Source organism: Amblyraja radiata, chromosome 13 (genome assembly GCF_010909765.2).
Source record: "Amblyraja radiata isolate CabotCenter1 chromosome 13, sAmbRad1.1.pri, whole genome shotgun sequence".
Classification (NCBI taxonomy): Eukaryota; Metazoa; Chordata; class Chondrichthyes; order Rajiformes; family Rajidae; genus Amblyraja; species Amblyraja radiata.
Genome location: NC_045968.1, coordinates 48,526,396 through 48,538,447, shown reverse-complemented (window position 1 = coordinate 48,538,447; position 12,052 = coordinate 48,526,396). Strand labels below are relative to the sequence as shown.

Here is a 12,052-nt window from a genome sequence, read left to right as displayed (position 1 = left end):
TGGGTGACCAGAAATGCACACAGTACTACACGAGTTTGGCCTCACCAACATTACGTACAGTTGTAACATGACATTCCAACTCCTCTACTCGATGTCCTGACCATTGAAGGCAAGCATTGCAAATGTCTTCTTCACTACTCTGTCTACCTGTGTCTTAACTTGCATGGAACTATTTAGCGTAAATCAAAATCAAATGTTGCTGTTTGATTTTTGATAACTGATTCACTGTCTCCTGTAGAAACAAGGAACAGTAGATCCAGGTTTACAATAGAAGACACCGAGTGCTGGAGTAGCTCAGTGGATCAGACAGCATCTTCAGAGAACAAGGAGAGGTGATGTTTGGGGTCCATGAGATTTCCTGAGATGCTGCCTGACCTGCTGAGTCTTCTGTGTCTCCACTGTTTACCAGTGCTCTATGCTAGACTGAGTTCAAGTGGTGATAAAGTTGACTGAATCTGATTTTCCTGTTCATCACAGATTCCAATGAGTGTGAGACCAACACTGCTTGCTGCGTGCAAGATTGCAGTAACAATCCTGGAGGCTACGAGTGCAGCTGCCATGTAGGGTACCGGCTGAACATGGATGGATGCAGCTGTGATGGTATAGTGAGAGTGCGAGGCAAATTCTAGGTCGCTTTCCTCTGCAGCTAACTCCTGCACAGCTTTGATTTGCATTTTTCGGAGCACCACTACAGATATTTCAGAACACCCTGTCTGCTTCTTTGATCTTCCAGGGCGAGAGTTTTGCATTATGCAAGGACTTGCACCATAGATCCAAACCTCTGATCTAGCCATAGACACAAAAAGCTGGTGTAACTCAGTGGATCAGGCAGCATATCTGGAGAATAGGACATTTCGGGTCGAGACCCTTCTTCACCGAAACGTCACCCATTCCTTTTTCTCCAGAGGTGTTGCCTGGCCCACTGAGTTACTCCAGCTTTTTGTGTCTTCCTACACATTCTGACCTATGCACCATGATATATGTGTTGGAAGGAACTGCAGATGCTGGTTAACAAAAAGATGCCAAAAGTTAGAAATGAAAAGGTTTAAAGAGGATAGAAGGCCATTTAGTGAGTCCAACAGTAGGGGGACTGGTGGAGATGGGACAAGGGGTCATCACTGGGTGGTGAGGACTCTTTCCCATCGAAAAAAAACACAGAGGCGGAGGCGACCGAAGAAAAGCACTATGTCGTTTTGTGAGTCTAAAGAAAGGTCTCGACCCAAAACGTCACCTATTCCTTTTCTCCAGAGATGCTGCCTGGCCCGCTGAGTTACTCCAGTTTTTTGTATCTATCATCATGATCGATGTTGGCTTCAGAGACATCGGACAGATAGCGCTGGCACCAACACAGGCTATGAGGTCACTGGGGCACTTAAACAAGGCAGTGCATTTTTCACTGAGTAAAACTCTCCAGCTGATTATTTGTGTGGATGTTTCCAGCCTTGTAAAAAGCTACTGCCCTACCTATCGACTTTTGCAGTGCTTAAGGGAGTATGCTGAAATAATGCAGTGTGTGCAAATGCACTGTTCTTCCCCGGGTCAATTCCAGACTGGATTTATGTGGTAATGGAACTGGAAATAAATCTGCCCAATATAAAATTACAGAAACCGGGGGAATGCCTCAATGGCCTCCCGGGATACCTTGCACTGCTTGATATCTGCCACCTTCTGTTTATCCATTTGGTGGTCATTTACTGCGCATATCCTGTGAAGTAATGCATTCAGTATGTGGGGCTGGAAATCTAGATAGACGATTCCCTGTGCACACTTCCAGCACTATTAAGAATTTGACTAATTCATAACATGTTGCTCACAACATGTCAGTGTACTCAAAGTGGTAATATTTGTTTTGCATTCGTCAAATCTTTCATTCTATCTCCACTAAATCTGAACAGATGTGGGTTAACTCTTCCGGGCGGGGGAGGGGGGGGGGGTATAAAATGATGAGAGCGGAAGATACTCTGGTTTTGGCTTGCTGCTTTGGTAGTTACAACATCGACAGTTAAAAACACAGAAGGTTCAGAGCAGTTGCTACCAGGTCATAAAGTCATAGTCATAGAGTCTTATAGCGTGGAAGCAGGCCCTTCGGCCCAAGTTGCCCACACCGGCCAACATGTCCCATCTATACTAATCCCACCTGCCTGCGTTTGGCCCATATCCCTCTATATAGTCCTATCCATGTACGTGTCTTAATATATCTGAAACGTTGCGATAGTGCCTGCCTCAACTACCTCCTCCGGCAGCTCGTTCCTTACACGCGCCGTTCTTTGCGCGAAAAACTCCTTTCAGTCTTAGGCAAACATTTGATCAAAAGCACCCTGTCCCCAGTTTAGCAACATCAATGTACTCTACGGTTGAAAAACAAATTGTTGAGAAAAATATACACAAAGGAAACATCAAAATAATCTGCCTCAGTGTGGTGGAGAATGATTGGAGAAGCAATTATAAATGAAATAAAGCAAATATGTTTTGTGACAATTGGATCGCTGTGCTTTCAGAATGGGAAACATCTTGTTCGATGGAGAGTTGACTAGATTTGAATAACAAAATTGTTATTTTTGGATGGTTTCTGCAATTATCTTGATGCTCCTTGGAGTTTTGTATAAGAAAATATTCCCTCAGGGCATTCAGTGGATGGGAGAGAGTCCAGGATAGGGTAGATTACAAATGGCTAACCGAAGGAGCAGTGAAATGGAGATACAAGGAACTGCAGATGTTGGAATCTTGAGCAAACTACAAAGTGCTGGAGTAACTCAGCAGGTCAGGCGACATCTGTGGAGGAACTGGACACATGACGTTTCGGGTAGGAACCCTTCTTCAGACTGATAGTAGTGAGGGGGGGGGGGAGAAAGCTGGAAAAGAGAGTTGAAGATGGGCCAAAGCCTGGTGAATTATAGGTGGATACGGTGAGCTGGAATAACTGAACCGATCAGGCAGCTTCTCTGGAGGGAGAAAAAGGATGATGTGACGTTTCGGGATGGGACCTTTCTTCAGGCTTGAATGTCACCCATCCTTTTTTCTCCAGAAATACAGCCTGACCAGCTGAGTTACTCCATGGAGAGAGGGGGTAGGAGAGGTATTACTTAAAATTGTAGAATTCAGTTTTCATATTGTTGGTTATAAGATATCCAAGCTGAATATGAGGTGCTTTCCCCCCATTCCGTGTGTTGGAGGAGGCCAAGGACAGAAAGGCCAGTATGGGAATGATCAGAGGTTCACATACATATCTTCAAAGCTCATCAACTACATTTGATGTATCCAATGTGGCTTCCTTTACATCAGCGCGACCAAGCGTCGACCAGTTGGCTGTTTCATCGAACACTTGAACTCTGTCCACCAAGGCCTGCCGCATCTCCCAGTTGCTCACTATTTTAACTCCCCTTCCATAACAATCATGTTTCAGTTTTATCCTTTTTCTCCTCCCCCCGGTCCTCTTGCACCCACCTCACTCTCTCCTGCTTTACATTTCACTCCTCCTCTCCTCTTCTTATCTGATATCCTTTTGAATCCTTTTCATCTCGAGCCTTTGTCACTTATTCCACCCATCTGCTTGTCAACCCCCCTCACCTGTGGCCACTATCCAGACTTTGTCCTGCCCCATCTCTCCTTTCCAGCTTTCTCCCTGTTACTCCAATCAGTCTGAAAAACGATCCCGACCAAAAGCAAACCCTGTCAATTCCCTCCCCAGATGCCGCCTGACCAACTGAGTTCCTCTTGGACTTTGTGTTCTGCTACAGTCCGTATGTTGTAATAATGTGGAAAATAAAGTTCTGAGAAAGGGTTGTAGACCTATAGCATTTAATCGCTCTCTTTCCACAGTTGCTGCATTTTCCCAGTGTTTTCTGTTTTTGTTTTTGTTTTAGATTCCCAGAACCTACAATTTTTTTAAACTTTTATTTCATGTGGAAGATTAATTCATGGATAAGATACTTGAGCAATACATTGAAGAAACAAACAAGGAAAAGGTTATTTTGGGTCTCATTTTACACAATGAGAGAGAGTTAAATGATGATCTTGTTGCCAAAGAGTTTTTCAAGAAGAATAACTTGAGTCTGATGGAGAAAGTGATGTAGATAAATGTAAAAGTTGGGTATGTAATCTAAACAAAGGAAACTTGTGAAAACTAGAGGAAAGGTGACTGTGAATGATTGGGAAAATGCATTGAGATTCATAGCAGTGGACAGGCGATGCTCAGTGTTTAAAGACAGAATGCATAAGTTACAACAACAAAAAAAACCCTTTGAGACACAAAACCCATCAGGAAAAGTAATTCATTCATGGTTGACAAAATAAATTAATGAAAGCGTTAAATCAAAAGAAGAAGGTTCATAACCTTGTCAGGAATAGCCTGAGGATAAAGGGTATTGTAGAACTCAGTTGAGGAGATCCAGGGAATCGATGAAGAAATGAAAGAGAGAATATCAGAACTGACTGGCAGTAAAAGTGAAAACAGAGTGCAAGAACATTTATAGGAATACAAAAATGAAAAGGAAACTAACAAGGTAGATGTGGACTCCTTACACTCAGACAGAAGCATTTATAACTAGGAATGAAGAATTGGCAGAAGGAATCAATTTGTTTGTGTATGTCAACATGGAAGAACTCACATGGAGAAAATCGAGAGTCCAGGGTCCAGCAAGGATGAGTAAGTGAAAAAAGTGAAGTATTATTGAAAAAAATAGAACTAGAAAGGTTGATGAACTTGAAAGCAGATAACTCCCAAGGACTGAATGAAATATATACCAGAGTTTTGAAAGAAGTAGCACTAGAATTATTAGATGTCTTGGTTATCATCTTTCAATTACCCATAGGTTCTACTATTATTCCTGTGGATTGAAAATGGCAAATGCAATGTCACTATTTAAGATAAAGAAGATAATTACTGACCTGTCAGCCTAACATCAATTGTAGGGAAAACAATCTACACCAAGGATTCAGATATAGAACACCTTTAACGAATAATAGGATTGAGCAGAATTGTCATGGATTTATGAAAGGAAAGCATGTTCGACAAACCCGCTAGAGTTCTTTGAGGATATGACTTGCAGAATAGATCTGATGGAACCAATGGATGTGGTGGATTTGAAGTTTCACAAGATGTTCGATGAGGTTTTGAACAGAAAATTAGAAAACAAAGTTGGAGCACGTTGAATTGGGGGTGATATACTGACGTGGGTTCAGAATTGATAATCAAACAGAAAGCAAAGGGAGGGGGAATAAACAAATCTTTCTCAATTAGCGGGCTGTGAATAATTCGGTACCTCAAGGATTGTTGCTTTGCTCTCAGCTTTTCACAATCTATATCGATGACTTGGCAGAGAAAATTAAGTGTAATTTTTATAGGCTTGATGGCAATATTAAACTGATTGGGAATTTGAAGAGAGAGGAGGATGTAAAGAGGTTTCAAGGGATAAATGGACAAGCTGAGAGAGCGGGGGAGCACATGTGGACACCTTTAGCACACAAAACATTCAAGAAGGGGATTTGCTAAATACAGAGAGATTGGTTAGTGCAGCTGTTCAAGGGAGTCTAGATAACCTTTCACGCAGGTAGCTTAAGTTCAGCATGAAAGTACAGCAAGTGATTAAAGCGGCAAATGGTATGTTAACCTTTTGTAAGATGATTTGATTAGGAATGTTACAACATTTTGAGATTTAAAAAATCAAGCCTGTAATTTATCGCATCAGATAAAGCATAAAAGGAACTTTAATTTGATACCTAATTCACTTTCATATCTTCAGTATTAAAAAAAGTTATGGTCATTTTCATACTTGGAAATTAGCATCTTGTTCCCTATTGCTTTTATCATTAACAACACAAAAGCTGTGATCGAGGACAGTCAATTGACATAAAAGCCCATAACTTTCTTAAAAAATAAGTGAACTGAATGAAAATTTCAGTTATTATAGATTGAAGCATTCTGAAACAAATGATACATCTTACTTGGATGACTTGAAATTAAAGCATATAATTAGTTAGTTACCTAATTGTAGATAATTACAAAATTGACCGTTGTGACGGAAATAATAATAAACACCCAGACTGCCTTGAAAATTCAAAAATGTGATATTCTCAAGGTCAGAACTTTAATATTATTGTAACGTTAAAACAAATAGTAAATACCCAACAAAAAAATATTATTCATCAGTGTCATCAAATTCATTAAATTCATCTAAATTCAATTACTGGATCTAAACATCTATCCCATTCTTAAAAGGGTAAAAAAAATGTTTTAAATAGCCAAATTTTTAAAATAGACAATAACACAAAATATAGATGAGTTAGATGTTCTTATGACATGATTGTGCAGAAAAAATAATGAATTTGGTTATCTTGAGAGTGGATTGTGATAGATCGGAATGTGGCCGCTGCCATGATAAGCCCCGTGATAACGGCAGGCAAGACACGGCCGGTATCGGGGCCTAAATAACATATTTTGTATCATCAGATTAAAATGAGACCACACCAAAAAGCAAGGTAAGATGTTAAATAAACGATATAACTTTTGTTTTGTCCTGATGTGGAAGTCCTTGATGTTGATTTTGATCCGTGATGTTGAAGGCGTTAGAAGTCACGTTTAACTTCAATCCAGCGATGCAATCGTCCAGAATTAAAAAAAAAAACGGGAACGGAAGCGCAGGATGAATTTTCTTTATCATCTTATAAGTCCGAGCAAATACCTCTCCGACAACCAATACAAACCTGAATTTTAATCCCGCCCCCCCCCCCCCCCCAGCCTCCGGAATCGCACACACAGGCAGTGGCAGATCTGTAGCGCTGCTGATGGTAGGTTTTGTAACAACGCTAATTTGAATACAAGAGTTAGGAAGTTTTATCATGATTGGTGAGGTTGCACCTGGAATATTGTGTACAGTTTTAATAGCCTTATCCTAAAAACAGATGTACTTACCATAGATGTGTAGTGAAGGGGAAGGGCTGTGGAAGGTCATTTGTGTTCATTCAGAACAGTGATCAATAGATTTCTGGACATTTGGGAAGTCAAGGGATAGCAGGATAGTGTAAGAATGAACTGCAGATGCTGGTTTAAACCAAAGATAGACACGAAAAGCTGGAGTAACTCAGCGGGTCAGACAGCATCTCTGGAGAAAAGGAATGGGTGATGTTTCAGGTCGAGACCCTTCTTCAGACTTTGTGTCTATCTTTGGAAGGATTATGCTGGAAAATGGCAATGAGGTAAACATTCAGCCATGATCTGAATTAATGGCAGAGAAGACTTGAGGATCTAATGGCCTACGCCCATCCTGATTTCTTATGTTCTTGTTCTACCTGACCTTTCCCCATAGACTATGCCTCTGATCGCAGGAATCAATTGCTATCTCACTCTAAGCTAAACTAAACAAAATGCTTTTCACTGTACCTCGGTACACATGACAATAAACTAATCTAAACTAAAAACTCTTGCTCACATCTATTTCTGTTCTGATTTCTGGTTACAGATGTCGATGAATGCTCTGCAGACAATGGCGGCTGTGAGCATCTATGTATAAACATCCTTGGATCCTTTCAGTGTGCGTGCCAGGAGCGATACAAGCTGGATACAGACAGGAAAAGCTGTACTTGTGAGTAAAGACAAGAAAAACATGCGTGGGTTACACTAAACATTAAACTGTGATTTCTGAGAATACATTGTTAGAAGTCTCTGACTGTGGAATTTACAAGTCCTTCAATGTGTATTTACTTTTAAACCACTAGCTTTTGGTATGTGTTGTTTGCAGTTTCTGTTGCAAGTTTAAACTATTCACATTAACATGACAAGGCATGGTCTGAAATGTTCTTTTGTGTGACCAGTATCAATGGAAACAAAATGTGATCTTGGGATAATTCAGACAGGATATTTTAAATAGCAATAAAAAATAACACCGTGCAGGCGACACTATGGCACGGCTGGAGGAGCTGCTGCCTCACAGTGCCAGAGACCGAGGTTCGATCCTGACCTCGGGTGCTGTTTGTGTGGAGTTTGCGCGTATTCTCAGTGACCATATGCGTTTATCCGGGTGCTTCAGTTTCCTCTCACTTTAAAAAGATGTGCAGGTTTGTAGGTTAATTGGCCTCTGTAAAGACAAAATTGCCCCTATTGTTTAGGGAGTGAATGGAAAAGTGCGATAGAACTAGTTGAATGGGTGATCAATGGTCATAAGGTCATAAGTAATAGGTGCAGAATTATGCCATTTGGCTATTTCTCTTTCCTAACCCCATTCTCCTGCCTTCTCCCCATAACCCCTGACACCTGTACGAATCAAGAATATATCTATCTTTGTTTTAAAAATATCCATTGACTTGGCCTCCACAGCCTTTTGTGGCAAAGAATTCCACAGATTCACCACCCTCTGATTAAAGACATTCCTTCTCATCTCCATTCTAAAGGAACGTCCTTTAATTCTGAGGCTATGACCTCTAGTCCTAGACTAGACTTGGTGGGTCGATTGGCCTGTTTCAATGCTGCATCTCTAAACTTATCTAACTTTTATGTTTGTTCTACTCAAGTTTATTCTCGTTCACTTGTGGGTCGTAGGTTTTACAGGTTGAGACCATTGTTTGACCACTCTTAATACTTTGAAAAAGGTGAAGGTGAGTCATCTGCTTGAACCTCTACAGCCCTCGTGGTGAAGGGCTGGGAGTTGTATTTAGATCCAGCAATGACACAGGAGTGGCAATGTATTACCAAGGCAAGCTGGTGTGCAGCTAGGAGGGGATCCTGGAGGCGGTGGTGTTCTTGTGAGGCTGATGTAATTTCCTTTCTTGGTGCATCTTGGTGCATCACCATCCAGATATTTGAATGGCGGAGTTTGCATAGATGACTGGATGTGTTACTGCGCTTGATGGCTGTGCCCCAGTCAATCTCATGGAGATTATTAGACTTTTCCTTCTTTACTTTGAAATTTTACATCATTGCACCAGTGTTAATCCATGCAACATCCAGTTATATCTAGTGTAGATCATTTTTGGATGTAATTTTGCTTATCACAAATTAGGTTTTTTTCATGAATAAAAAAGTAGATTAAACCAAACAAAGTAGTAACTGCAATATTGTAATACACTCCCTGTAATGTTTTTGGATTTTCTCCAACTTTTATCTGCAAAGACACTCACTGAATGAGTGCCTCAATAGTGAACCAATCCATTACTGTAGGTGTTGTTATGGCCATGCTGGCCACTCGTGTGGGTGTGGGTCCTTATGATTGAACTGATCAGTAGCCTCCTTCCAGAGCATCTTACCTGGACCTCTCCAGCAAGCTGTGAATTCACAGTGTGTAGGAATGAACTGCAGATGCTGGTTTACACTGAAGATGGACACAAAATGCTGTAGTAACTCAGCGGGACAGGCAGCATCTCTGGAGGAAAGGAATGGGTGACGTTTCAGGCCAAGACCCTTCTTCAGACTGTGGGTTTCCCTTTCTCCTGACTCAATCTGAAGAAGGGTCTCGACCTGAAACATTACCCATTTGTTCTCTCTGGTGAATTCAGTCTCGGATTTTCCAATACTGGAATCACTGGGATATGAAACATTCTGAAGTCATCTTCTGCTTCCTCTCTGGCTAGCACTGGTCTCTCCATGACCACTATGACACACCAACTCTGCTTCCTAGGTTAAAGAACACAGACTGCCACAGAAAGTTCACTTGCATGTGAGAATCTCCAGTCTGCAGTTGTAAATAAGTTGTACACCCTAACATACAGTATCTTGTGAGGACATGAATCTTCTTTAATTTGCTCATGATTTTTCAAGCCCAGAGAAGACTACTGTAGCCAGCTCCTGAAAAGCTCTTACTACAGTAAATGTAGGTCTTGTGGCCCCTGCAGAGAACAGGAACTCCTACCTAGCTCATACATCCTTAACGAGGACTTGCATGGTCCTTTCAATAATTGTGAGCGCTGTCTCACTGCCCTGCACTGAATTTCTGCACTGCATGCCCTGTGTATTCAACAGCAATGGTAGTGCAAATTGTTGCTGTGAGCATGTGCGTTTGTGTGCATTTGTGAGGGAGTTTTGCTATAAGCATCAGAACCCTTCGCTGAAGTCTGTGCAGCAAAAATGTCAGGAGCTGTGTTAAATTAAGTAAGGTCCAATTGTAAGTCAGGCTTACAAGCTGGAGTAACTCAGCGGGACAGGCAGCATCTCTGGAGTGAAAGGTGTCGACCCGACACGTCACCCATTCTTTCTATCCAGAGATGCTGCCTGTCCCGCTGAGTTACTCCAGCATTTTGTGTCTATCTTCACAATCGGGTATCACTCACAATAATACTTTATTAGCCAAGTATGTTTTGCAACATACGAGGAATTTAATTTGCCAAGCTAGTCATATAAATAAAAAGCAACGGAACACACAAAATACATTTTAACATAAACATCCACCACAGTGACTCCTCCTCCGCTTTGCTCACTGTGATAGGGGGGAAAAAAGTCCAAATCTCTCAGGTGTAAACCAGCACCTGCAGTTCCTTCCTACACAGGCCCTATTGTAGGGTTTGTTTCTGGATGTGAAACACCCTGGTGCTCTCTCGCACTGCATTGTGGCCAACTTTGCAAATTTTACACTGGGAACCCAAACCTGGCAAATGCAACAATCATTTGGAGCATGATTACAGGTGCAAGCTAATTTCTGGACAATTGGGTAAAGGCAGCACATTCCCTTCTCTGAAGATCAGTGAACCAACAGGTTTCTTTCAACAATTTGGTTGTTTCATAGATAGCCTTTTAAAGATTCCACGTTAATTCACTGATGGTGCGTGGTAATGTGGTGGTGATGTTACATAATTGGCAGCCAGAGCCCTTGGTCCTTTGATCCAGACTCTCCCAACAACAGTGAGGGAAGTTGTACACATCATTAAAGTCATCTGGAATTAGACGATGGTTGTCAATAATGGAGTCATGAAAATACCACAATGTCATATATACCCACCTGGTTCACAAATGTGTTTTAGGGAAATAAATTAGGTATTGTTGTTGGTATTGGTTTATTATTGTCATGTGTACTGAGATAGAGTGAAAACTTTTGTTTGTGTATATGTGACTCCAGAGTGGTTGACTCTTAATTGCCTCCTCAGTTCAAGGGCAATAAGGGATGGACAATAAATGCTGGCTTTGCCTGAGGCACACACATCTTGTGAATAAATCAGAACAAAATACCCAAATGCCATAGTGATATTTGAACTCATGTCTCTTGATTGTGACTCTCAACCTCCAGTGATCGAGGCCAGAAGTTTAATCACTTCCTGCGGATTTTTGTTTTGTTTTGTTTTAAGGATTTAATTTGAAGGAGAAGGAGACTGGTACTGGAGGGGAGAGATCCATTAATAACTTCAACCAGACAGATCTCCATGCCAAAGTGTTAACATGCACCATCCCATTCACCCGCCACAAGGCGTTCACTCACAAGCACCAGCTCCTGGATCAGTAACTCCTGCTGTTCAAAATTTTTAGTTGGGCGAGGTCACCCATTTCTTCTCTCCAGAGATGCTGCCTGTCCCGCTGAGCTACTCCAGCATTTCGTGTCTATCTTCGTTCAAAATTCTCATCTTGTTTTCATGAGTTTATCTCTGCCATCTTCTCCAATGCATTATTTGGTAATAAACATTCACAATTTAAAACTTTAAGATCATGGATAGGTATCTTTGGGTTGGGACTCTTCATCTGAAGAAGGGAATTTGACCTGAAAAGTCACCAATCCATGTTCTCCAGGGATGCCGCCTGGCCCACTGAGTTACTCCAGTATGTTTGTGTCTATTCTTTCGTAAACTAGCATGTGCAGTTCATTGTTTCTACACAATTTTAATTCTGATCTTGTTAGTTTTGCTATGTTTTCAGTGGCTGAAGAACTAATTGGATTTCCCTCTCTAAATCTCACTTCCCTTAAATCCTTTGCTCCTCTTTGAAATAAGCTCCTACAATCAGGCTTTTAGCCCTCATGTGGATCTCCACAGACAGCAGAGATGCAGCTGTTCAATGCCCTTCATATTTTGTAGCATCTCATTGATCCCACGTTATATAACTCAGATAACGTGGGATATAGGGCGGTCACGGTGGCGCAGC

General features: G+C 41.4%; 1 protein-coding gene across 3 annotated transcripts in view; it reads left to right on the top strand.

Moving 5' to 3' along the window:
• The window catches only part of LOC116979988 (multiple epidermal growth factor-like domains protein 6), a 322,278-nt gene that overhangs the window by 240,786 nt on the left and 69,440 nt on the right, over positions 1-12,052 (top strand). For all 3 annotated transcript variants that reach the window (XM_033032015.1, XM_033032016.1, XM_033032014.1), the window contains exons 11-12: positions 478-600; positions 7,458-7,580. In XM_033032015.1, coding sequence (XP_032887906.1) covers positions 478-600; positions 7,458-7,580 — 246 coding nt within the window. The remainder of the gene's footprint in view (positions 1-477; positions 601-7,457; positions 7,581-12,052) is intronic.